This window comes from Caloenas nicobarica, chromosome 15 (genome assembly GCF_036013445.1).
Source record: "Caloenas nicobarica isolate bCalNic1 chromosome 15, bCalNic1.hap1, whole genome shotgun sequence".
NCBI lineage: Eukaryota > Metazoa > Chordata > Aves > Columbiformes > Columbidae > Caloenas > Caloenas nicobarica.
In genome coordinates this window covers 3,302,114-3,329,339 of record NC_088259.1, presented here as the reverse complement: position 1 = coordinate 3,329,339, position 27,226 = coordinate 3,302,114, and the positions used below count along the sequence as shown (strand labels likewise).

The following is a 27,226-nucleotide window of genomic DNA, read 5'->3' as shown; positions in this document are numbered from 1 at the left end:
AATAGAACCTTCTTAAGACTGTTTTTACTAATCTGTTGCTTTCTCTACACAAGGTTTTAGTCTAAGTGCATGTGCAATAGATGCATAATCATGTATTTTCCTACCACCTCCTTTTTGTTTTAGACAGAAATGTTGCGGCAAGGCAAGGCCATCAGCTGCCTGTTGGAGCTCTCATAATATCACAATCCAGTATCTGGTTTTATCTGGTGTCTTCCTTTAGTAATTTTTTTAACCATGGCCATTAAGGACAGAAGGTCATCTGGTTCCTCCAAAATAATAAAGGGCTTATTTTTGTAGCCTTGATAGAGCCTCATAATTGCACACAGCGCTCAATAAATTGTGCAAAACATCTGCGTTGAAGATGTTTGTCACGTGTGCGACAGACACAACACTGGCTTGTCCCGAAGAGTCTTAGCGACGTGCAGATTGTCCCGGCCCAGGTTCAGCAATGCCGTACGTTGTCCCGTGCTGCATTTGCGTGCTCGGGCAGCTCGACGCAGCCAACGCTGCTGTGTGATGGGAGCATCGGCTCCTTCAGCTTCCTCTGTCCCACAGGGCAGGGCATTCACGATGGTGGAGCCAATTGTGACACAAGTGCTGACGTGCGGAATAAACTCTACAACTCGAGATGAGTTATAAAGCAGGTATGTTTGTTCTGGCACCAGGGTGCAAGGGGATCACTCCCAAATCTTGCACACTGTTTTGCTCAAAGCTTGCTGGTTTATGCCAGTTAGTTCATACATATTCATGCTATCTCTTAAAGCGGGTGGTAGTATTACAATTAGTTCCCCAAAATAATTTTAATATCCTCACCCATTGTCGTGCGTGCGCACAGCTTCCTGGTGGTCATCTGTTGGGTTCTTCAGGCTGAAGTATGTAGTCTTCCTCTTGGTGAACTTTCATAAACCCTTGCTCTTTGGCCTGAAAACAGTTCGATACATGACTCCTTGTTGTGCTTTTTTGCTTAGTTTGCTTCACACCAGGATGCAGTTAAGGCTGGGATACGTGGTCTTCTTTAAGTTCCTCTTGAAGCCCCTATTTCTGTTAGTTAAGCTGATCACATTGCATACATTCCTAACTGCAATCGAGTTACGCAATACATTGCTGTCTACACAGTACATTTCTACTAAACTGTCTATCAGTGTCCACCTGTCCAAAAAGGGATTTCTCCTGGAGTGCATCTGAGCAAAGAGGCACAGCCTCCGGGCACAAAACTTTCTGTACAGTCAGAGGAAGAACCTTGACTGAGTAACTGCAGTTATTAGGGGATGATGTTTACTGTGCTGGTGAGGGATCGCTCCTGACTCGCATATCTCTGTCAGCAGAAGTGTTTCGCCCTGCTCTGTCAGAATTACAAACCATAGTTGGAACATGTGATACTGTCCAGTTCTACACTGAGGAACACACTAAGAATTTCTGGCTGGTCTCAGGGTGTCCCAGGCAACTGCCTGCAGTGCGGTTTTGGAATCTTCAGTAAAAATGCGGGTGTTGACTTGGACACTTTTCTGGATTTCAGTGCACAAGGCGCTGGGGTGGATATGAGGTGACTCAAACAGCTGAGACCACCTGTATGTTCAGCATTTGCTTTCTGTGCATTTTCAGACTTCGGCATTAATTTATAGACTCTCTAATTTTTTGAGGTACTGTGTATGAATGGGAAGGTCAGAAATGCTTTTTGCAACCTGTGGTCAGTCCCATAGCACCTGGTGAGGGTGCTTTACACTATTTTGGGTGTATCTCTGCTGTCATCGTGACTTGGTGTCGGCTGTTACTCTGTTCATGAACCGTTTCTCCCATCAGCACGTGTTTGACCACACTATCTTGGCATAGCCTTGGGATCATGTTCTGTGCCAAGAAGGGACTGACACAAACATCCATTCCCTAGTTGCAGAAAACTGACAGATAACTCTCAGAGCATGGATTATTTTTATTATTGAATCTGGGTTTAAGCCATGCCATCAAACATGAACAGGGTCTGAAATGCCCTGCGTGTGGAGAGGTCCCAACACACAGCAGCTTATATGATGTGTGCGATCTGTCATAACTGAATACTGTCTCCAAAAAATGATCTCCAGCAAGCTGAAGTCTCTGGATGATAACTGAACAGTGAGGCAAGGCAGAAGAAAAAAGTGACTTCAGGTACCTCTGTCTATCTTTTGTTGTTCATAACCAGGGAAATGTTTCTTGGAGGTGGTGACCTGCTTCTGCACTTTGGTTGTCCCTGGTAGGTGGCAGCATTACTCTTTGAACAGCAAAGATTTTTAGTGTCCTGCATTATTTTGGACGCTTCTCTAAGGACAGCTGCCCCACCAGTGGTTTTGTGTGGTGTCTGAGTTTGAGACAGTGTTGAGGTGGGTGTTTTTTAAACAAGCTGTAGTAAGTAACCCTAATGCAAAATAAAGATCATACCCCTTTTCTGCATTGTGTTTAGACCATAAACTTGCAGTGAAACTACTGAGTTCCTGCTATGTGCAGATTGATTGGGGTTTTGGAGGAGGTTGGTTCACGGTGTTTTTGTTTGTTTTGAGGGGATTTCTCAAGGACTGTTTGCAGTCTGACTTGAAATACACTCAGCAATTTGAATAAAAGGGTCTTGAAGAAGTTGGTTTTGGAGTCTGCAGGAGCTTTTCAAATCCATCAGGGCAGGGCCTTGCTTACATGCCGGTGCTACCTTTACACCAGCATTCAAAGGTAATTCAATTTAATTTTTTTAATTTTTTTTTATTTTTTTTTTAGAAAAAGGGAGGAAAGGTGTACGAAGCTGAAGAACAGCTACTTCCATTTACTATGGAGGAAAAAAATGTCTTATTTGGATCAGGAGCATCAGAGAGTCTCAGTGATCTGACCAGAAGCAATTCCTCTGTATGCAAGTTACAGGAGGATTTCACTTCTCCTAAGTTATCTTAAAGAGGGTCAAGGAAGAGATGGGATGCAGTTCTGCTTCTTGTCCTGTGCTTGCTGAGTTTGGGCCTGGTCATTTCGTATGGTAAAACTATTGTCAAAGTGAGAAAGAATCAAAAAATAAGCATTGTGGCCTTTTTTCCAGCCAGGAGGCACAGCCAGGTATCACAGGAGGGTCTCAACAGCGCGCTCTGCAATCCGTGCCTTGGAAAACAAACCCCAATGTGTTAATGAACTAACGAAGGGCAGCCTGAGGTTTGGCTCAGCTGTGACCAGCCCCACCTGGGGCTCTTGTGCTGACTCTGTGCCAAGATGAGGCCCTGGCAGAGGAACAGAGGTGATAACGTATTAATACTGCAAAAGCCAGGCTTGTGGAAACTCATTTTCTGTGCACCTTAGAGCAGCTCTTTTAAGCTGCTCCAGGTTGCATTTGTTCCAGCGCCCTCCCGAGCAGCTCTCTGCAATGGCTGAGCTCCCATTGTGCAGCGCTTGTCATCGCGTATGGGATGTTTATGCTTGAGCTTATCTTAACGCTTTTGTTATGTATAGCTACACCTATAGGAGGTGAAAGTCTGGCATAGTTACACCGATCCGGGCCAGCCTTACGCTGTCAGTGTCGTGGTTTAACCCCAGGTTGCAATACAACCACGACAGCTGCTCGCTCACCTGCTCCCCACAACAGGGGAGAGAATCAAAAGGGAAGGGAGAAACTTGGATTGAGATAAACAGTTTAATAAATTAACTAAATACTAATACACTACTAGTAAATATATATATATAAAATAGAAATAGAATATAAAATAAAAGATAGTCAAAGCAATTCCAAATGAACTCCGTCCACAACTGAGCAGCTGGTCCCAGCAAACCACACCTGGTCCTAAAGCCGATCCCAGAGAGAGAAAAAGAGAGGAAAAAGGCAGAAAAGCCCAGAGGCCTCTGCAGGGTGGCAAAAGGCCGGACTAAATGTCCTGACCGAACTCCCCCGGCTCAATAGCAAGAGCAAGCAAGCAAGCAAGCCCCCAACATCCAGAAGGCCCTGACTCTATATACGAAGCATGATGCTAATGGGCTGGAATACTCTTACTGATCAATCTGGATGTCAGTTAAGCTCTGCCCCATCTCTGTTGGCAGAGCTCAGAGTGTCCTTGGCTCTCAGACCAGAGCAAGTAAAAACATTAATTCTGTGCTGGGGTGTTATCTCTTGTTCTCAAACTAAGTCCAAATAATGAGTGTGCTAGCTATGGAAAAGAAGGGTTAATTTTCTTCCTGTAGTTAGAAACCTATTTTCAGTCAAACCAGCACACAGAGCCAGGGCAGCTCCTGGAGCCGGTGCGATGTGCAGGAGCAGCCGCGGCAGCCGGACCACGCGGGGCAGCGAGCTCCGACAAACCCGCCTCAGAACTGAGCATCGACACAACGTCTACTGACAAAAATACGCTTCTTTACGAGCAGGACAGGATTCCTTTGGGGAGATTCCCTCTGCTAACGCAGTTTCACAAGCATCCGGGGTGCTCATTATCAGGGTGTTTACCCCAGGAATGCTGGCACACGGAAAGCTTGTTGTTGATCCCGGGTGATGTTGGGAGAGCTTGCTGCTGCTGGGTTGATACAGATGGTTCCTTCTGTCTTTGTTAAATCTTTGATCCGGAGTCTTTGGGATCTGAAGTGCATCTCTTTAAATAAAGCGCTTTGCCAATGACATCAGTATGAACAGGAAAGAGTATTAGTGCATGCACGATTTTTCAGGAAAGCTGAGGGCTGAAGTGTATAAATCATTCTCTGCTGTATTAGAAGTAAAACTTCCTTGATCCGTGTCCCCTTTTTTTAACTAGATTAACATGCTGAGAAGCTCCAGAGCTTCCATGAACCAGTGTCTTTTCTCCCACTCCGGGTGCATGAATCATCTTCTATGGAGTCACAGCCCCGGTCCTGCAACGATGTCCGCAGGGATAAAATCAGGGATCAAATCACTAAATTGGAAAGAGTTCCTCACGCTTCTCATCAAAAAGGGGCTAATGCTTTGTAACAATAGTAATAAAAAATCCTTTGCCTGAGGATGCAGTCTGTAAAGCTGATCTGCTTGCCGTATCTAATTCAACACTACCGCTTTCCCTTGTGTGTTTTCTGATTAAAAGGACTTATATCAGAGATGAATGTCTCTACCTGTATCTTAATTATAAAAGTGAATCTGAAGAGTTTACACTTCCTTACCAGTATGTGTTTAATTAACTGGTGCTACTACTTGGTCAAGGAAAATCCATGATGTTAGCCATGAAAGTGGTTGTTTCCTTTCTTGGATAAATTCTATAAGGAAAAAAAAATGTTCAATTGTAGTTAAATATATTTTTCTTTTGATTGGTGACACTTTCAATAATTGGAGAATTTTTTAATAGATGCATCTTTCATGTCTTTTTTTTACCAAGGTTGTGCTTAATCCCGTAACATTTTGTGTTCGCTTGTGTGTCATGCCCGTTCGGTGTAAACAATGAGCCATTGCTTTGCAGAATACAGCTTTTATTGTGGCATGCGTCGAGGAGGAATATTAAACATGGCTCTTTGTGAAGCGCTGACGTCCTGTTTGCAGTTATGTTTTGGTTCATTTACTGTAGCTCCAGAAATAGCCTGCCCTATTTGTAGTTGTGCTGTGGTCTTTAAAATATTCAGCTCAGATGTGGCAGCAGGGAAAACAACAGCCTCGTTAGCTTGGAGATGATGAGTGGGAATTGCAAATATCTGATTATCTGGGTGAGGCTGGTTTATGTCCAGGTTTGTTGACGGTGGAAGCTGATGGATGCCCCTGTGGTCTGACCGGTCTCGGCAGCCGCCCCCGCGGGGATTGTTCCCCCGCCACCCGCAGCGTCAGCGATTGCTGATGGGAGCCAGCGGTTGCACTTGAAGATCACAGAGTCATGGCATGGTTTGTTTGAAGGGCCCTCCCCAGCTCCCCCAGTGCCCCCCTGCCACGAGCAGGGACATCTGCACCAGCTCAGGTTGCTCAGAGCCCCGTCCAGCCTGGCCTGGGATGTCTCCAGGGATGGTTCAGCCACCACCTCTCTGGCCAACCCGGGCCAGGCTCTCACCACCCTCAGGGGCAACAATTTCTTCCTCACGTCTGGCCTGAATCTCCCCTCTTTCTGTTTAAAGCCCTTGTCCTGTCATTACATGCCCTTGTAAAAAGTCCCTCTCCAGTGAAATTCGACAGTTAAAATTGTAAGTACTAACTTGAATTATTTAGGATATCATATAATCTCTTTTCTGTATTTATTTACAGAGTTCGATTTTTTATATATTTATGGCAGAATGTATTTCTAAATTCCTATTCTGTTGAGGGTTATAGTCTGCTGATCAAAATGGACATGTTATATTTCAAGAATGCGTATTTCTGTGAAGTACTGATTATGTCTGGGCCCCTCAGCTCCAGCAGGACAGGGAACTGCTGGAGAGAGTCCAGCGCAGCCACGAAGATGCTGCAGGGAGTGGAGCATCTCCCGTGTGAGGAAAGGCTGAGGAGCTGGGGCTCTGGAGCTGGAGAAGAGGAGACTGAGGGGTGACCTCATTCATGGGGATCAATATGGAAAGGGGGAGTGTCAGGAGGATGGAGCCAGGCTCTTCTCGGTGACAACCGGTGACAGGACAAGGGGCAATGGGTGCAAGCTGGAACACAGGAGGTTCCACTTAAATATGAGAAGAAACTTCTTCCCGGTGAGGGTGCCAGAGCCTGGCCCAGGCTGCCCAGGGAGGTTGTGGAGTCTCCTTCTCTGCAGACATTCCAACCCGCCTGGACACCTTCCTGTGTAACCTCATCTGGGTGTTCCTGCTCCGGGGGGGATTGGACTGGATGAGCTTTCGAGGTCCCTTCCAACCCCTGACATTCTGGGATTCTGTGTGTGATTAACAGCGTACCTGACTCTGCTGCTCAGTTTATTTCTCCGTCTCACTCCGTCCCCGCCGCTTCTCCCGCGGCCCCGGCAGGGGGCGCACACGGCTCTGGGCGGGGCAGCCCCAAGCCCCGCCCCCTCCGGGCGTGCCGCGGTGACGTCACCGCGCCGCTCCGCCGCAGCCGCAGCTCGCGCCGCCACACGGAGCCGCCGCCGGCAGCCGCGCCCGGCCCGGCCGCTATGCCCTCGGACCGGCCCTTCAAGCAGCGCCGCACCTTCGGTGAGCCGGGGCCCCGCGTCCTCTGGCCTCCGGGGCCACCAGCCGCGGGGCCGGCGGAGCCTCGGCCGCTGTCGGTGTCCGCCGGGCCGCGGGAGGGGGCTCGGGGGCGGCGGGGCCGCGGTGATGTCATCCGGGGGGAGCGGGAGCCGGAGAACGGGCCGTGCCCGGGCGGTCCGGGGGCGTTCGGAGCCTCCCCCGCCGTGTGCGGGAGCCCCGCGACCGCTTTGTGTCCCCGGCACACGAATCCCGCACCTCCCAACCGCGGGGCGCGCCGCTGTTTGCCGAAATATTGAGAGATGCGCTCGCCATCGGCTGCCGCCGGTGTCCCCGGGCAGGGGACGCCGCTCCTCAGTGCGCCTCCGTGTTCTGTGAAGCCGTCGTAAGGGATGTGTGCGGTGAGCGGGGCCGGGGCCGGCCGCGGGGTCCAGCACAAGCGGTGTTCGCTGAGCCACCGCCCGCCGGGGTCACGGCCGGTGGGTCCACCCGGGTCACTGGGGTGGGGTGGCGGCTGCGGGGGCTCTGGGATCTACGTCTGTAAATGTTCTTGTTTCACTCTTGCCCTGGGTCCAGTCTTTACACTTTTCACTGTCAGAGCACAATGACCTCTTCAAAAATTACCTCCCGTGCTCCCCTTTAGTGGTTGTTGTGCCAAGAATTTGATACACCCTCTCTAGTTGTTCTTGAGGCCTAGAAGAGTTAATGATCACATCATGCCATCCCTTTGTTAAATGTACATGGTGGGAAAATTCCAATGAGAAAGGATGTCACCAGAGGAGGTACCAGATTTGATTGCCAGAGCTGATAGTGAGATCAGACAAAACATCGGCTGCTGTTTCTCTTGACCTTTGCCAGCCGGCATTGGGAAAGGTGCCTGTTTCTGGCAGGTTGCACCCCAAAGGAGACATTGGTTGAGCCTTACTGCCTGAATAATGCTGAAATCAGTGTATTCATGCCAAACAAAGGCTCGTTTTGTGTCAGATACTGTCCAAATGCAGGTGAGGGCGTTTCCTATGTGAGTTTTAAAATTGGAGCTTTTTCCTACTGAACTGCTGATCCCACCCCTCGCTGCTCTCTTGGAAACTGTAAATATTTCGTAATTTATTGGCACAACCCTTCCGGCCTTGAATGCTTACCCAGCCTGCTCGTGCCACAGCAACCAAGCCAAGTGAACTTGCACAAACAGGAATAAAATGAAGTCTGAGTGCCCTGGAATATTTGCTTGGGACCCTGCTGTGCTCTCGTAAGCTACATGTTAAAAGCGGTAAAGTCCTAAATTAAACCCTTAGTAACTACCTGCTGCTGAACTGGTGAGAATCAGCTTATTATGGTCAGGAGGAGTCATTTGCCTTTGCGCATTGCTCAGACTTCTTATGAGCCAGAAGGAAAACAAAATCCGCGGCTTGGAGTAGTTGAAAGAAAGCAGGATTAAAATAGCCCAGGAGGGAAGGGGGGTGAGGGGGTTTGGGGCTCCTGTTTCTGTGTACTTTCCTCTGCCCTTTCGCTCTCTCAGCTGACTGGTCCGCAGAGCTCAGCGGAGGGAGGAGGAGGAGGAGGCCTGGCAGCCCACACGCTTGCTTTGGGTCAGGGCTGGAATCGCTCAGTTGGAGAAAGTAAATACAGCTTGTTTTTGTCTTCAGATCATTACACAACAGGAGCAGGAAGCGATTGTTTACAATGCAGTTAGAGAGGGCTGATGGAAAACATTGCCAGTGACACTGTACCCTCAGAATGGATTAATTTAGAAGGCTTCAAAACTTTATAGAAGTGGAACGGTTCCAAAAAACCAGAGAAAAGGCAGAGTCAGGAATATGACGCTTTACTAAAGGCACCCAGGCTCCAGTTTCACAGCAAGTGGCTTGATTAGGTCTGGTCTGCCACTCCTTGCTGGAGGTTCTGCTTTCCTTCATGCATATTTTCCCCCCGCTTGTATTTTTGAGATTTGTTTTTCCATGAATTTCTTCTGCTTCTTCATCTGCCTTGTCTTGGGCCTGTCCTGAATAAAATTTCTGGACTTCTATCCATCATTGTTCAGGACTTGAAAAAGGGACTGGCTGGGAAACGCCTGGGGTTTGAGCCAAGATGTGCTGAAGGCACCTGTGCTGACTTCTCCCGTCATCTGCTGTGCCATTAGTGGTGAGAGGGGGACGCTCTGTGACCCGCTCTGTCCTTGGCACATCTGCAGCTGAGCATCTCCAGTCTGGGTGCAGAACCTTCTGCTTCCGTGTGCTGAACCTGACTGTGGACAGAGGTGGCTTCCTTCTGCAGATCAGATCATTGCAGGGGTCCAAAACAATTCCCAGAACAAAGCTGTGCTCGGTGTCAAAGGAACAGGCTGTCCTGGCTGTCACGGCAGCCTGACAACACCGTTGCGCTTCCCGTAAAGAGCACGAGTCCTTCAGAGCATTGGGCAGCGCTCGCGCCTCCCTCTGTTGTTGAAGTGGTTGTTTTGAACTGGCTGCTCTTCTCTCGCGCCGCTGCCAAGAGGCATCAGGCTTTGTGTGTGGAGCCGGATTCCCTCTCCTGGCTCTGGGGAAAAGTGGAGCGTTGCCTTCTCCGGGGACTCATCTGGTGTCAGGCAGCCATGCTCTACCCGTTGGAAGATCAACAGGGGGATGAATTGTCTGTTTCGCACGCAACCCTGTGCTCGTCATAACGGTTTTGTTTGTTGGTGGCTTGGAAAAGCATCTTGGTCTTGATCTGAGGTTGATTGATGCATCAGCTTGTCCTCATACTCTGTGCTTGGTGTATTTGTTCTCCAGCAGTCAGGCTTTAAGAACTGGGATTCCTTGAAATGAGGCTGTGGCTGCAAATTGATGCTTAGCTGCCTGTGTCTGGTTGTATTAATTACTGAGGGCATTCTGTGACATGATTTGGTGTGGGGTTAATTATCAGCATTGAAGAAAATATTGGTACGAGAAGAACTAAACAAACATCCAGAACAAATGCCAGCTAGACATGTAGACCACAGATATTGAATTTTTTGTTATTATTCTTTTATAGAACAAAAGCTTCTCACTGGCAGCCAGGAACAATAAAACCTCTATGTCCTTTGTTTGGTACTTAATACTTTCTTGACTACAAAAACTTGAGATATCCCCCTGAGCCAGAAGGGTGGAGGCGGCTGAATTTGGGAGCTGTAAGACTGGTCCTGATCCTCAGTCATGGAGTGACAGCCCAGTCACCTCCTTTGGCTCTGGGTTCCGTGGTCAGTCCTGGGGGGATCATGGTCAGGAGAGTCACTCAGGAGGATTTCTGGGGTGTCACCCTGCTCGTGTGACATTCTGCGGCTGACCTGCGCTGTGCAAACACCCCAACACTGTGCTCGTGCAGTTGTTTGCTGCCCTTTGTCTTTAGAAGGAGGTTTGGAAAGAGGCTGTGAGAGAAAACCAAGGCATAAATTCAAGACTCCTGTGTCTGGCACGTCTCCCCAAACAGGCCCTGCAAATCCGTGCATGTCCAGGCGTGTTTGTGCACAAATAGCAATGACCCGGGCTGTGCGAGGTCTCTGTGCGTGCACGTGTGTGCTGTTCTGCCTGAAAATACAGTTCTGTCAGGGGCACCAGTTCTTGGTTTGAGCAATTCGAAGTGTCCTGAGTAGTTCTGAGAAATCTGAGCACTTTCCTGCTATATTGGAGGCTCATAAATGTGGAGGTTGTCGAAACAGAAGAAAAGGTCAAACAGAAGCCAGAGGGAAGCCCTGGCTGAGGACAGTCTCATACGCAGGGAACTTGCTGTTCTTTCTCCAAGGCTAGTGAAACTGCGATTAAACATTGAGCAAAAAATCCCAGTTCCTTATCTGAACCACTGATGTAAATACTCCGTATGCCACCCAGACGTGACACAGAAGGTATTGCCCATTTATCCGCTGTGCTCAGGAGGTGGAGGGAGTTGGAAGGCATGTTTTAATCTCTTTGAATGATGGAAGTCCAGTGCTCATCCTGCTTAGCCTATGGCAGGGCTGACATGGTACGTGCAACCAGAGAACAAGTGTCTTGACACGAATTTAGATTTCACAGTTGTCGTGTGGCTCTGCTTAGTCACGAGCTGAGCACTTATGCTGGGTTTGCCAGATACAACTGCTCATTCCTGGAGCCAGGCTTTAAATCATACTCAGTTCAATTTTGAAACTGCTAAAAAAAAATGAAGATTGTTCCTGTTTGTCTTTTAAAATCCATTTTCAAGCTGCGCTCTGGAGCCAGGAAAATTGGGAACTTACGCAAATGAAGACGACTGCTGAGATCCCTCTGCAGTCACGGGGCTCCAGGAGCCAGGCATTCAGAAATCCTTCCAGACACTGCACACCTTGTAGTGAAGCAGTGACAACGACACGGGCGGTCACGCAGACAGGTTGTCAGTTGCTCGTCGTTCACACTGGTAACACCTTCCTGTGACAGTGGAGCATCAAGCTCTATGTACACCATGTTGTAGAGACACACTTTCTGTCAGGCAATAAGTTCAAAACAGTGTCGTTTTGGAGCCAAGTCATTCATCCTATCTGGAGCCCCCCAGTTTTGCAGACAGAAGTAAGATATCACTAACTATCAGAATCGCTGTCAAGTTCCTGTGACACTGCTGTCCTATGTAACCTGGGACAAGAACCCTTTGTCGGCGGTGAGGATGGTTTTTCTTGGGCACGTCTGGCCTCGCCAGCTCTGTCCTGCTGCAGGAGTCTGTCCTTGCTGCTCCCGCAGTGTCACCAGCCCGAGATCGAGCTCTCCGGCACGGGGCTGGACAGCTCAGCTGTTGTGTGAGCAATGACACATACACAGAGCTGTGTTTCCTGATGGTTACAGGTGTCTGGCCTCAGGGTGGTGTGATATTACAAAAATATTTATTGATGTTCATCTGGAATGACCCGCATAACTTGCCCGTGTCTTCAGCCGTTGCCAGCTCATCCCAGACGTATCCTGATTTCAAACCATCCAGTTCCTCCTCTCTTTGCTGAAAACCTCTTGGAGAGAGGACAACATTCTAGTGACCCTCTTCCCTGGGACTGACCACAGAATCATAGAATGTCCTGAGCTGGGAGGGACCCCCAAGGCTCGTGGAGTCCAACTCCTGTCCCTGCACAGGACACCCCACAGGTCACGCCGTGTGTCTGAGGACGTTGTCCAGTCTCTTCTTGAACACTGTCAGGTTGGGGCCGTGGCACCTCCCTGGGGAGCCTGTTCCAGTGTCCAGCACCTCTGGGTGAAGAACCTTTTCCTCATGTCCAACTGCCCCTCCCTGGCACATCTTCCTGCCATCTCCTGGGTTCTGTCACTGGGCTGCAGGTGCCCTCGGTGCCATGGGCAGTTGCACCCGGAGCCCTGGGATGGGGACCGCAGGGAGTGGCAGCAGCTCCTGGCTGAATTTCTACTCTCCACTTTGCTTTCCACACACAGCTCTTCCTCAGCTCAGGAGCTGTTGACCTGGTAACACATTGATGACGTTTCCAGGTGGTGTTTTTTCTTCATTGTGTTTTCTTGACAGAGTTCCTGTTGGTCGCAGGCTGCAGGACTGCTCGTAGAGTCCACACGCTGCCCCAGGGCAGCACCAGTGCCTGACCAGTGTTTGTCTGGCATCTCCTGAAAAATGCTGTCCCTTACGCAACTGTGCTGTTGGAGAATTTGCCATGTGTTTTCCTTCTGTTCCACCATCTGTATATTTTGTCTGATTAAGCTCTTTTGCATCCAGGCCTCTCTTCTCGTCCTGTATCCGCACAGTGCCCAGCCCAGCAGAGACTTGTCTCCCGTAGCCAGGGTTCCTGGGCACTGCTGATAAAAAAGGTTAGTGCTTGGGAAATCTGGCTTAAAATTTTCTACTATTCTCCTTGACTGTCACAATGATTTCATCCTGCATTGTCATGGGATACATTGTGTGCCCATATCTTTGGGAGGGACCTCAGTCAAGAAAACAGCTGAGATTCTGGTGTTTGGGGCAATTTGCAAGCTTTGCTTTTGGTACTTAACAGCTGAAACAGCAGTTGGAGGAGAAATAGGCAATTTTCCTGGCATATGTAATGCTACAAAAATACTCCTGTCTTTCAGTAGGCCCAAGCAGCGAAATTTTGCAGGGAATAACTAATAAAAAGTGTGTGGTTTTTATCTTGCTGCCATCATGAGATCTCCCGTTGTGGCATTGGGGAGAAGCCGGTGCCTCGTGGCAGGTGTGCAGTGCCCGCACCTGGGAGCAGGGACGGCGCTGTTCCCTCTGTGTGCGGTTCGCTGGTCTTTGCTCAGCTCCCTCAGACCAGCAGCTGGCTGCAGCCCCTTCATCCCCTCCTGCTTGGAGTCCCTGAGATGCTGAAATCAGGTGTGGGGTTTTGCTTCTCCTTGCAGCGAGGAGGGTCCAGAGAAAAAAATGTAGGTACGGACGGGGTTGTGTAAACAGTTCTGGTTCACTTTACATATAGGCTAAGGATTAACTACAGCCAGGTGCTGCAAAAAAGAGGAGAGTCTCAATCTCATTTAGCACAGCTATAATTTGGGAGAGCTGCAGGAGAACAAGGCTTGTAAAATCAGACGTGTCGTATATGAAATGTGAGCATGCAGCCACTGCTACCGAAAGGGTGGAGGGAGCGTTACCTGTCTGCGCTTGGACGCTAGGCTGGCATCTCTGAAAGTGTCTCTGAAGTGCCCTTTAATGGTTTCTCTTTATTCTTCTGACTTAGGTTAGACTACATATACATTAAATTAAAGTTGGTGTATAAATTCCTTGCTGTGTGATGTTGAAAGTGCTTTCATGAGACACAGGATCAACCTCCAGCTCTCACTCCAGGCTGAGCAGGGTGTGGGTGACCATCCCCTATTTCTTGCAGGAGATCTCCAGCACCTGAGCTATTGTGTGCACAGAAGTGACTCTTGTGCAGGGTTTGATGCAGGATAGCTTCTCCTGATTCCCAAGCCTGCTTGGTTGCATCTCAAGATCTAGGATGAGATCGAGTGTGCTCCTTATCAGAGTGTCAGATGTCCTGGAAACTTCTGCCTGAATCTTCAGGCTCCTGGACAGCTTAGGTGGGGTTGCTCCCAACTGCCTTCCTGAATGAAGTGTCTGAACTGGGCAGAAGAAGCAGTGCAGGGCTTTAGGTGCTTGTGATTGCAATCACACTCAGCAGCTGAAGGGATCCAGCTGCCCCTGGAGCAAATCAGCATCTCCTGCCATTGCATTGTGGTAACCTGCAAATCAGCCACCTCCTGCAGGGTCCGCTGAGATTAGAAACAGCTGCAAAAGCCCTGACCCATCTGACCAGAGCAACCAGGTCCTGGGCACGTGGCAGGTCTTAAAGAGTGGGAGCTGCCTCTGTGGTCCATCACACTTGAGGGTAGTTGAGGGCGTTATTGCTGGTGGCTCATTGCCCTTGACTCCTGCTGAGGATAGAGTCAGCAAGACCGGTAAAAAATGTGCAGGAGCTGCAGCCTCTGTCTGAGGCACCTGCAGTCTGAGCCCCGTGGGGGACAAAGGACTCTGCTTTCTGGGGTGGGATCCTGAGACCCTGGTATGTAGTTGGATAGATGATGTACTGTTTCATTCTCTGTGTGGTATCTTTTTCAGTGTGATGGCCAGGGGCCACCTTGGGCTCCTCCGTGGAAGCGAAGGTGGTGATTGATGCCTGCCAGCCTTGTGCTGGACTTGGTGACACTTCCAGGGAGCAAGAGGGGGTGTCAGGCATGTGGCCGCCCTTCGGCAGTTGGACACAGAATCCCAGAACGTCAGGGATTGCAAGGGACCTCGAAAGCTCATCCAGCCCAATCCCCCCGCCGGAGCAGGAACACCCAGATGAGGTTACACAGGAAGGTGTCCAGGCGGGTTGGAATGTCTGCAGAGAAGGAGACTCCACAACCTCCCTGGGCAGCCTGGGCCAGGCTCTGGCACCCTCACCATGAAGAAGTTTCTTCTCCAATTTAAATGGAACCTCCTGTGTTCCAGTTTATACCCATTTCCCCTTGTCCTATCATTGGTTGTCACCGAGAAGAGCCTGGCTCCATCCTCCTGACACTCCCCCTTTCCATATTGATCCCCATGAATGAGGTCACCCCTCAGTCTCCTCTTCTCCAGCTCAAGAGCCCCAGCTCCCTCAGCCTTTCACGGGGGTTGTCTACATGACTAGCCATGATAACATGCAAAGGCTGCACATTTGCCTTCTGCAGACACTGCTCATAATTAACTGGATTTGTTGGGGCTTCCTGTGACCCTACAGGGAAATGCATGATGTGTAGGAAGTTCATCCACATGGCTGTCTGATAGTGTGGAGAGACAGGACAGTGTGGTTGCTGAAGCTGGAAAAACAAGGCAGCCGTAAGGGCACACAGCTCTCTGCAGGCTCTGCTGTACCTGGCAGGTCTGAGCTGACTGCAGTACGTACCGTGACAGGTGTTGTCCGCTCCAGCTCTGATCTCCAGCCTTTCAGACGCTCCGTCCTGCTGAAGCTCGGCCGCAGTGAACTCGTGGGAGCAGAGCTCTGCAGAAGCGGGGGCTCAGAGTCCTGGCTGGCTCCCCAAGCTGGGTGCTGCTCTTTGGGTGCTTGTGTGCTGGGTGCTTCTTGTCACTGTGTCCTTCGGCGTTCCTGTGGAGGCATTGCTGTTCTAGCATCAGGTGCAGTGCTGATTTCTGCCTAACTCCTTGCTGATAGGGACCTCAGGGGAAAGTTGTCTGTATCACAAGGATGACACTGGATGTCCTGGAGCATTGGACAGGGTGAAAAGGAAACATGAGGAACTACATTTTCACTTGTGAAACCCAAAACAAATATGCCCAAATTTTCCATTAAGTCCAGATAATCTTGCTCTGTTCTGCTAGCCATGGAGTCCTACAGAAAAAAAGGTCTGGCAATTCCTAGCAAAGGGATATTTTCCTCTCAGAGGAGACAGAAATGGTGCTCAAAAGCTTCTGTGATCCGGTGATTTTGTAGTCTTGTGGCCTCTAAAGAAACTCCAGTCTCTTCCCAAAGTAGTATCTAGCCAAATTCAATTTGAAAGCAATGAGGTTTTACTGAGCGGTTAGAGGAGAACTGCACAATGTTTGTGGGTAGAAAACACGCTGGAACACGTGCATTTATCCTGCCCGACGTGATCCTGGTGGGTGGTGAGAGCTGGGCTGTATGGAGCAGGTGAGGGGAGCCGGCTTTGAAGCAGGTGCTGCCCCGGCGACTGCGAGTGGTGGGATGATCCAGGACAGACCTTGCGATCCCCAAATCTTGCATTTCTAGGCCCTGCTTACACATTGGCCTTCACCCCCTGTTTTACCTACTGTGATCCATGAAACCGCCTCCCCTGGGCGCTGCAGAGGGACAGTTGTAGGCTCTGAACCCTTCCCAGGGTGATGGCGATGTGAGGGGAGCGATGGTTTGTGGCACAGAGCCGCTCCTGGCCCTGGTACAGCTGCTTCCCTGGCTTTGTGCCCCTGCGAGCTGTGGAAAGCGGAGGGCTGGCTCTCTGGTGGAGCACTGAGAGGGTATTGAAATTCTCCTGCAAGCTGCAAGAGCCTACAGGCTTTTATATGTGTCAGTAAACGTGAGCTCTGGAGGAAAATGGGTTACAAAGTGTGAGAACAACTGCATCAAAAAAGCTTTTAGTCTGTGGGTAATCTCCTTGCTGAAGTTTTCACAGAATCCCAGAATGCCAGGGATTGGAAGGGACCTCGGAAGCTCATCCAGTGCAATCCCCCTGCCGGAGCAGGAACACCCAGATGAGGTTACACAGGAAGGTGTCCAGGTGGGTTGGAATGTCTGCAGAGAAGGAGACTCCACAACCTCCCTGGGCAGCCTGGGCCAGGCTCTGGCACCCTCACCATGAAGAAGTTTCTTCTCATATTTAAGTGGAACCTCCTGTGTTCCAGTTTATACCCATTGCCCCTTGTCTTACCATTGGTTGTCACTGAGAAGAGCCTGGCTCCATACTTCTGACACTCCCCCTTTCCATATTGATCCCCATGAATGAGGTCACCCCCTCAGTCTCCTCTTCTCCCAGCTCAAGAGCCCCAGCTCCCTCAGCCTTTACTCATAAGGGAGATTTCTCCCTGTTTCTACGACAGCTCTAGAAATGTGTCAGGCCAGCAGCTGTTGTAGCTACTCTCTAGATCTGTGGCAGTGAACAACTCCTTGGCGAGGTGGGTCGGTTTTGGACTGAGGCGCCGTGCCAGGTAGTGCTTGGAAGCACATGCCAGGGAAATGGCTGAAACCCAGTGCCGTCTCTGGGAGGCAGCCACGAGACACAAAGGACTTCCAGGGCTGGGACCCTCAATCTGTGCTGCCACCCAGCACTGATGGTCGGGAGCTGCAGTTGCTCAAGGTGGATTTAGGAATACGGTTTTGTAATCCTTAGGGACTCATTTAAGTCATTTGATGTCTGTGTGTGCTGCCGGTTTTATGGCTTGGGCGATGATTGCGGTCGCAGGAAGCCATGAAAGTGAAGCCGACACCTCACTGACCATCTCACTGCTGCAAAATGTTCAGAAGAGGCCTGGACAGAATTTGTATTTCTTTTGCAAGGTCCTTCTGAGTCAGTTCATGGCTTGCAGGGTCGTTACCTTGTTTTTGCCTGAACTAGCGCAGCCATGTGTTTCTAACATCGTTTCTGTACTTCTTTCTTTCCAGCGGATCGTTGTAAAGAAGTACAGCAGATCCGAGAGCAGCATCCAAACAAAATCCCGGTAAGTTATCTTTCTCACTGTTCTGCATCAGACTTTGTTCTCCTGAGCCCTCTGTGCTGCTGGATAACCGGCCATGGAGCTTACAAAACTCTGCTCCCCAGAATCAACACCAGACACTTTCCATAAGCCTCCAGTGCCTTGTACATGCCAGTGCTCAAGAGCAGACCGCATTGTCAGCAGTGCAAAATAGAATCTTTCTGTTAAGCTTCATGCCTGCCCTAGAGGCAAGGAACTGATTTGATCTCAAACCTACTTCCAAGCAGGAGAAAACTCTGCAATGGCCCTTTTTGTTGTTGTTGCTGTAGCTACCTGACTTTTCCTGGGTAACATGCTAAGGATTTCTCTGCATCCGCCCAGAGAAAGATGTGCGAGATCTTTGCTCTATTGAAAGCAAAGAGACTCTGTTAGGATAATTCATACCACAGCCAAACAGTCACATATGTAGGTGAGACTCTGTGAATTGTCTCCAGTTCTTCCTACCCATGTCAGGCCTAATATGCTGCCCTGCTCTTTGGCTGTGAGTGTGCTTTAAATATCCCAGCTGATTATTGGCCTCTCTTCCTGGGAAGATGGAGAACTTAGAGAGGTGAAATACTCAGGGCTTGCTCGTTAGTAGTTGCAATACCATAGCACATATAACCGAAAAATGGGACGTGTTCCTAGTTCAGCTTGCTCTCCAGATTGGATGAACATCAGTCTTGTCTTAAAAATGTGTACAGTTCCTCCATGTTTAGCCTTCAAGGCTTAATGTCTCAAACTGCTCTGCGCACACACTTGTCCGTTCCTGCCTCGCTCTTCTTTTGATTTTAGCACAGCATCTACTAGCAAAAAGAATTCTTTCTCATCCTTGTCTTCCACCAGCAGTGTGGTGTCCACCTGTTGTCAGCTCAGCAGAGCAGGACTTGCCTCTTGGAGCACACTGAATACCAGTATGCCGTATCATCTACACGTTTATCAGCCACTGCTTTTAACATGGTTTTCGTGGCATTAGGCTGGCTCTGCATTTCTCCAGAGCTGTGGCCGAGCTAATTACAATGCCTTAAGGCTCTAGCAGTAAGAACAGGCTAGAAATAAGTTGTACATAGAATATATGTGCTGTGGGGCGGGTGACAGTCCTCAGTGCAGGGCTGTCCCATGCCTGCAGCTAATGGGAAATCATGGATGTAGGAGATTTGGGCATCTGAATGCTCCCTGGGCACCACTGGCCTCTGTGCTTGGGCTGTCGCCCTCAAATGCATCAGGCTGTGAAGGAACTGGAGGTGGGTCCAGGACCTGACAAAGCTCAAGTTCTTAGCTGTGGTAGAAGTTTGAATGACGTTGCCTTAATTTGAAACACGCAAACAAAAACCAAAAAACCAACTAACCAACCAAAAACCACACCACATTTTGTTGCTATGGTATTTTTTTTTCACAATGAGAAAATCCTTTGAAAATGCCAAAACCCAGGATACCCCTGCCTGACCAATGAACAATTATACCTCTTGTATGGAAAAAATGGAAGGTTCAAGACAATCAGTCCTTTTGTCTTGAAAACTAACCTCTAATTGGCTCCAAATATGCCATCATAGGTCATTTACTGTTCTGGTCACAATTAGTAACTTAATATGGATGCAGAGTAATAGAATGGTATAGGGTGTGAACTGTGGAGTTGTCATATGCAGGGACAGGAGTTGGACTATGATCCTTGTGGGTCGCTTCCAACTCACGACATTCTATGATTCTGTGATACACACACACGTATCAAGTGCCTGTACACAGATGTGTGTTGCCTGGGAAATGAGCAGAAGGAGCCAGGGTTCTGCATCCACATGCAGAATTTCACCAGTGTTACTGAAATGTGCTGGGAGGGCTTCCCCAGCTGGAGTGCTCTTTGCGTTGGGGTCCAACAGCAGGTGCCCCAGGAGAAGGCTTCTGTGGCATCAGGACCTGGCCGCAGGTGTGGTTGGCTGGGGAGCCGTGTGTGTGCAGGCAGGTTTGGCCATTGCAGAGACCGGAGCCCTCCCACACCAGCTCCAGTGACCTCTTTGTTCAGTGCCTTGTCCTCAAGAGTGTCCCGAGTGCCAGCCTTGTGAGAAGATGAGGGACTCAGCTGAACCCTCAGCTGCTTTGCTTTCCTGGGCTGACAGACGTGACAGGAGGAGACGTTTAGCTGGAAGTTCTGCTGGAGCATAAATAGAATGGGTAGGAGAGAAGGGTGTTGAAGGCCATGGGAGGCCCAGCGCTGTTGGTGTCCTTGGCGTCTCTAAAAGCCTGGTCCCCATTAGCTCCTGACACCAAGTTTGCTGCTGTCTCTTCTCTTTTACATAGCAAAGCTCCTGCAAGTCCCTGTATGCAGTTTTCAGTGCTCGGGCTGTGAGCGAAGTCTCATAGTGCAGAACGGAGCACAGTGTGGGGGATGGCTGTGGGTCTGCGCAGCGCAGGCACATGGGCTGTAGGAAGGTCTTGGTCTTCTGTGAAAGGCAGGAACTGTGTTTGCCAAGAGCCTGGCTTCGTGGAGAGGCGCTTGGAATTAGCAGAGGGGTTTGGGGTTTGACCCGGCAGCCCAGGAGCAGACATGGAGAAGATGACCCGGGTCACCCCCTTGTTGTTGGCAGAAATCACAGCAAGCGGTGCTGCAGCTGCTGCCCTCTTCTTGCTTCTCCAGTTTCCCCTCAAAGCCCTTGGGTGAGTCCCTTTTTGCTTTGACAGAAGGCCAGGAGGGTTTGCAGAGTGCCTGGCCTGGCTTTGTGCCCAGGGACAGGCATTTCTCTGCTGTTTCCATGAAGGTGCTTCCAGGGGAGGCTGGGGAGGGGGCTGTGCCACACACACATGGGGGGATGGCGTGGGGACAGAGCTGGTGGTGTGTCTGGCTGAGCCCACCAGAGACAAAGCAGTAGATAACCTGGACCCTGCCTGAGGTGTGGAGTTCTCGGCTTGTGTTTGAAGGGAAATCACAGAATAGTTTGGCTTGGAAGGGCCCTTCCTAGCTCCCCCAGTGCCCCCCCTGCCATGGGCAGGGACATCTGCACCAGCTCAGGTTGCTCAGATCCCCGTCCAGCCTGGCCTGGGATGTCTCCAGGGATGGTTCATCTACCACCTCTCTGGCCAACCTGGGACAGGCTCTCACTACCCCCAGTGTAAAAAAAATTTCTTCCTCATGTCTGGCCTGAATCTCCCCTCTTTTAGTTTAAAACCATCACCCCTTGTCCTGTCACAACAGGCCCTGCTAAAAAGTCTGTCCCCATCTTTCTTATCAGCCCCTTCAAAGTACAGGAAGTCCACACTAAGGTCTCTCCGGAGCTTCTCTTCTCCAGCTGAACTCCCCAACTCTCTCAGCCTGTCCTCCCAGCAGAGCTGTTCCAGCTTCGGATCATTTCTGTGGTTCCTCTGGCCCCTCTCCAGCATCCCAGGACACTTCACTGGCCCATGTACTAAGGAGAAAGGTGGGAGCCGGGGACTGCCCAGTGTTTCACTGTCCACCTCATGCCAGGGGCTCCTTTGCCGTCTCTGCATTCCCCAGAGCTCGCTGTGGTGCCGAGTGCTGGCCCCGGGAACACAGCTGGGCAGGGCTGTGTGTGCAGGGAGCTGCTGCTCACGCTGGGCTCTGCTGGGCCGGAGCCCCCAGCCGCCCGGAGCAGGCAGCCGCGGGCTGGCTCCTCCTTGGCCGGTCAGAGCAAGCAGAGAGATTCCTGCCTTCTCGCTGGGACCTCCATCCACAGCCTCAGCAGATGCTGAGTAATCGCCTTCTGCCCTGTTAGATGATAGACCAAGCTTATGCCTGCCCATCGCCCTCGCCTGCTGGCAGCCCCAGTGCCCTCCTTCTGGAGCCCATTGAACAGCGGCCTGTTGAGGACCATCTGCAAGCTCCAAGCTAGTTCTGGTGAGCTCTGGGGAGTCTAAAATCAATGGGGAGCAGCTTGTGCTGGGCAGCAACGGGAGCAAACCATTTCCCAGCCCTGTAATATCAAATTCAGTGAGGTCTAGTGAGACCATACTGCTCAGAGGGTGTGTTAGGGCAGAGCCACCTCTCATGCTGATGGGGAGGCTGAGGGCGTCTTTGGGCCATGCAGAGAGGTCTCTATTAAGTTACATGATAAAAAGCTCATCTGCACACCTTCAGAGGAGCACAGAGAAGCGATGGCAGGTGAGGGAGCCCAAATAATGCCCTGCCCTGGCACCAGTGGTGGATGGAAACCCAAATTACAGACTTGGAGGAAGGCACAACCTTCTCTGGGCTCCTGCAAGGGCTGTTCCAGGGAGCTGTAGACCCAGTGTCCAGGGCTGACACGGCTCAAGATGAATCAACACCCAAGCACCGTTTGGGCTGAGGACTGCCAAATCTGGCCCCATTCCCTATCATCATCCCTTTCCACCCCTTCAGACTGGCCCCAGAACAAGGGTTGAGGTTATAAATGCTGCCCAAGCCACCTCTGCAATGGGACCGGGACCCCAGGCTCTGCCCTTTCCACCTGTGCCCAGCTTGTGTTATTTTTGTGGTGGGTTCCCACTGCAAGAGCAGGTGTTGCACACTGAGGAGCCCCCTGGCCTGAGGCAGCAGCTTGGAAGAGGATACGGGAGGGGAGGTGGCTTTGTGTACAGGCCCTGTGGCCACAGGGATGTAATATTAGCATTTGGTCACGCTTTTCCCTCCAAAGCTAGACAAGAACGTTTTGTCCGTTGGCCACCTGTTCCCATAGCTGGGTTACGCAAATAGCAGCTCATCTGGAAACAGAAACTCTTGGAGCTGTTCTGCCTGCTCAGGGCACAAGGCGGCTGCTGCTTTAACAGCCATGACATCCCTTTCAGCCCATTCTTGGACTAATTGAGGGGCTTTTCTTTGTGGGAAGGAACTGGCTGGTAATCGGAGACATCTGCTTCTCTTCCTGCTAGATATAAGAGAGAAATGAGGTGTAGCCCAGGTGCACAGGCCCTCTGTGCATGTAAAGGTGTGTGCACCAAGAGTTGCTGCACAGCTGCCCCTTTGCGCAAACTAGTGCTAAAACTAGTGCTAGATCTGGCTGTTGTCTCTCTGTTCCCCAGTGGCCGGAGCTGTTGTGAGTGTCCAGCCGCCTGAGACTATTCATCTCCCTATAGCCAAAATGCTCATAATCCAAGTAAGGCTTACAGTAGGATGGTTCTGCTTGTCTTTGTCCTTCCTCTGCCCACCCCTGGAGGGAGGAAGGGATGCTAGGAGGTCAGTAGGGGCATCCTAATGCATGATTTAGTCTGTTACAGAAAAGTATTTTTTCATCAGGTCCCCATCTTGCAAAAGGGGCTGAAATATGTGGCTTTCCCTGTTGTTTGTTTTTTTTTTTTTTTCCTCTGGCACTCTTGCTCAATATCAGGAGGAGACATGGCTAGTGTGAGAAAACATTGGTGGACTCATGGGGTCCTTCATTTGCTGTTTGTGCAGCCCTCAGACTTTTGGGTTTCCCTTGTGGGAGATTTGTCCAGGGTGGGTTCTTCAGAGGGCATTTAGGTGCAGAGCTCTCACCACGGCACCTCGTACCCTCCCTCATCCAGGAGCTGCCTGCAGCGGAGCTTGGTCCATCCTGGTGGACCTTGAGACCAGCCCTGCGGTCTGGAGAACCCGTGCAACATTCCCAGCTCACTGGTAATACCACATCCCAACCGGAGAGTCTGATGTGCCTTTGGTGTAGATTGGCAGCAGGAGTTCTGTTGCTGCTGCCGATAGAGGCTGGTGTGTCACCAAACGATTAAGAGAAAGGCGAATCTGTGTTCCCAGAGGTTTTCCTGATCCTTTCGGCTCCAGAGAGCCATCTTCTGGGGATCCCGATCTCTGCACGCTGCTCCATCCCTCCGCTGTCTGAAGGCATGTGCAGTCTCCCGTATATTTTTGGAAAAGACCCAGGAAAATGATTTACAGGAACTCCTTGCCTTATAGTGAAACGTAATGTTCAGTCTCAATGCAGAGAGGATGATGAACTGATTAGTATAGAAGTGTCTTTCTGTAGAGAAAACAACTAGGTACTGGAGAGATGTGAGAGAGTATCACTGTAATGGGAACATATTGAGCTTTATAAATCATATCATTACTTATTTTAAATGCCTAGCACCTTGTTTCTTAGAATACAAATAGTACATTTCCAAGCTGGTTTAGAATAGCAGTTGTAGCTGTCGGCAGACACTCCTTAACAGAAGAAATTCATTAATTATAATAGCAGGAAAACTGAACAGAAATCCATGTTTAGCCATTTCAGAATGTAGGTTTGGTAAGAGCTTTCCCAAGCAAGACCTCTTGCAGGGGAGGACAGGCTGGGCTGTCCCCATGGTGCCACAGTTGTGGCACACGGGAGAAGTGGCCGTGGGTTTCTGATCCTTTTTGGAGTCAGCGCGTCTGAGTGTTAGCACGAGGAGTGAGACTGGTGAAATCCAACCTCCCCCTTTCTGAAGGAATGCTTTGGGTGGCTTTGCAGTGATTTCTAAAAACTGCTTGTTTGAGAATATCTGCAGCTCTTCCTGAGCAAACAGGGTGATGCTGAACGGCAGCAGCACAGAGCTGTGGCACAAAAGGGAAGGCAAATGTCTCTTGCTGTGCACCATGAGTTTAGCCCTTAGCTCAAGCCAGCAAAACCTGTGGTTTTGGTCAGTCTGAAAGCAATGTTACAATGCACTTCCCCTCTCTTGCAGATCTCCTGCACGTTGGGAGAAGCAGCTAAATCAATCCACTAACGCCCACTGCTTCCCAGCCAGACAGAGCAATTGATGCCTTGGTTCACTTGTCTTGGATGCTCTCCACCATCCAGCTCAGACAGACAGATGACTCTTTGCTGAAGAGCTGTGTGCAGACAACCTGATGGTCACTGTTCATGTCCTTTTTTAAATTTTCCTGTGAGGGTGAAGCAGAATGGGGCCTTACCTCAACTTTTTCACTTGTGCTAGTTTGATTTGGGTTTGACCTTGAGGTCAGTGCCTGGGACACTCTAAACTCTGGCTAACCCTACCATTGACTTTCTCCCCAGGTCATCATCGAACGCTATAAAGGGGAGAAACAGCTCCCAGTGCTGGACAAGACCAAGTTCCTTGTCCCAGACCATGTCAACATGAGTGAATTGGTCAAAATAATCCGGTGAGTGGAGTGGCCAGCTGGCACGCCGAGAACCTGACCACAGAGTGGTGGGGCGAGGACGAGGCAGCTGCTGAGGGTGGGGATGGGGACATGACAACCACAGCATCCTTGTCTTGTGGTACAGGGGGCTGAAGGGGGCAGGTTCTTCACATCTGGTGAAGGACTGTGACCTCTCCCTCCCAGGGACACTCCACGAGCTGATGGGGGGGACCCCAATGCCCTTCTCTTGTCCGTCAGCTCAGATGGAAGAGGCTCCTCGACTTTGCCCTTGCCAGCAGTGCTTGGAGAAGGGGGCTTTGCAGAGTCCCAACTCAGGAGGCCTCAGAGCCCCGAGCAGCTCAGCTGGGCTCATAGACACCATGTCCTGAGCGTGTGGGAGCAGGTCCTGGCCGTGCAGGCCTGGTCCCATGTGAACAGCGTTGTTGGGGGAGGTAGAACTTGCTGTCGCGGCACCTGCCTGGTAGGTTGACCCCAGCCCTCCTGCCCTTGTCCCCACAGGCGTCGCCTGCAGCTGAATCCCACCCAGGCGTTCTTCCTGCTGGTGAACCAGCACAGCATGGTGAGCGTGTCCACCCCCATCTCGGAGATCTACGAGCAGGAGAGGGATGAGGATGGCTTCCTCTACATGGTCTATGCGTCCCAGGAGACCTTTGGCTACTGAGGCCTGCTGAGAGGTGGCATGTGGAGACAGATGAACTGTGGCACACGGGCCCCGACCTTGGAAGGCGACACAACCAGAGGCTCATGAGAGGGGGGCTGTGCTGACTCCCCTTCCCTCCCTCCCCTTCCCGTCACCAAAGAGGCTCATGGCGTGTGGTGGACTGGCACAACCCTTCAGCTCTGTGTAGATTAGTCCTGCTCCCTACACACACACGCACCCACGTGCAGACACCCAAGCGCACACGCGGGGCCTCAGCTCCCCGTCCCGTCCACTCCGTGTCACCCCAGCTGCTCTCGCTGTGCTCTGTGTCTTTGTAACCCACTGCCAAGACAGTCCGGCCGGTGATGGAAAGGGGACAGGACACTGTCACCTTTGCTGTCAGCACAGGGAGAGCCACCTCTCCTCTGAGACACTAATTACAGGCAGGAGGTCTGCAAAAGCAGCAAACAGATGTTACCATTGCTCCCGAGTTTTAATTGATTTTAATTACACCCATATCAGATTCTTGGTGCTACTGAGTAGATGTAGGTGTCTCTATAGGACTGTGGATTATGTATATCCTTTCGATTTATTTTATTGGGTTTTTTTGTTTGGGTTTTTTTTTTAGGGATAGATTGGAATGGGGCGAGGGGGTAATATTTCCTGTATCTGTAGGTAAATAAATCGGGCTTCATTGCACTTTAAAGCATAGTAGATGTCAGAGTGGAATTTAATTTTAATTTATACAGGTCGCCATATATAGTGCTGCTCCTCTGTTGACAGTTGTACCTAGATTGTCTTGGTTTCTCTTTTTTTTTTTTTTTTTAATAAAATTAGTTTCCCTTCTGTCTCCCCATTGCATGCAACTTTACAGTCTCAGTGTGGCAGAGTTCGCTCAAGGAATGTACTGATTTATACTTGCTATGTTCCCTTTCCTGTTTCTCATGTATTATACCAAAACAATGTATATGATAAAATCCCAGCCAGTTTAATCTATACAAAGGTATATATATATAAAAAAATATATATATAAAATAAACATAAATTCAAGTTGTGTCTTGTAGGAATGTTCTGTTCCCATCTCACTGTCTCTGTTAATGTCCCTAGTACCAAGTCAGAGTGTTGCGTGTTCTTCGTCTTCGCTGGTGCATTTTATGCCTGCCCAAGCTTTGGAGCTGGTTAGTCCCAGCTGTGGCAAAGGCGCCTGGCTGGGGTTGAGGGGCTGCGGCAAAGGTGGAAGCTCAGTTTAGAGGACAGAGCATGGGACAGTGATGCGGGAAACATGGTTACCATTGCCCTACCTGTGACACAGCATTAGGTAAGTCTCTTGTCCTGTGCCCAAGTTGCCTCATCTGGGAAAAAAGCCAAACCCTGAGGTGGAGGGCATTTGCAAAGTCTCTGCTTTTAAAGGAAACTTTGAGCAGTCCAGGAAACCTCTCTGAGCGCTCAGTCAAAACTGTTTTCCAACCAAAGGGAGGGGCTGATGGCCATTTAGCATCTCAGTGTGTTTCCCTGCTCCTCAGCTCAGGTCCTTTGCACTGCCCAGCAGGGACGGGTTTAGATACTGTTTGCCTGAGTTGCAGCTGACAGTTGTGTTTATGTCCTAGACCTGCAGGGAATCACAGAATCACAGAACACCAGGCTGGAAGGGACCACGAGGATCATCTGGTCCAACCTTTCTTGGCAAAGCACAGTCTGGACAAGACAGCCCAGCACCCTGTCCAGCTGAATCTTCTGTCCAGGACAGGAGCTGCTGGTGTAAGGGACAGGTCCAGCACAGTGCACACGGGTGCGTAAGCGCTGAAGAAAGATGGTGGGAAGCCAGCTGG

The 27,226-nt window shown here is 50.3% G+C and overlaps 1 protein-coding gene across 1 annotated transcript; it reads left to right on the top strand.

The window, feature by feature from the left end:
- Positions 1–628: 628 nt before the first annotated feature.
- MAP1LC3A (microtubule associated protein 1 light chain 3 alpha) lies at positions 629–26,451 on the top strand. Its single transcript, XM_065645976.1, has 5 exons — positions 629–644; positions 6,874–7,059; positions 17,633–17,688; positions 24,651–24,757; positions 25,256–26,451. Exons 1-5 carry the CDS (start codon positions 629–631, stop codon positions 25,416–25,418), a joined length of 528 nt encoding a protein of 175 aa, XP_065502048.1. The 3' UTR covers positions 25,419–26,451.
- Positions 26,452–27,226: the final 775 nt, after the last annotated feature.

Coding starts and splice junctions, on each gene's coding strand:
- MAP1LC3A (XM_065645976.1), top strand. Junction 7,060..17,632: donor CAAGCAGCGCCGCACCTTCG/GTGAGCCGGGGC, acceptor CTTTCTTTCCAG/CGGATCGTTGTAAAGAAGTA. Junction 24,758..25,255: donor GAATTGGTCAAAATAATCCG/GTGAGTGGAGTG, acceptor TTGTCCCCACAG/GCGTCGCCTGCAGCTGAATC.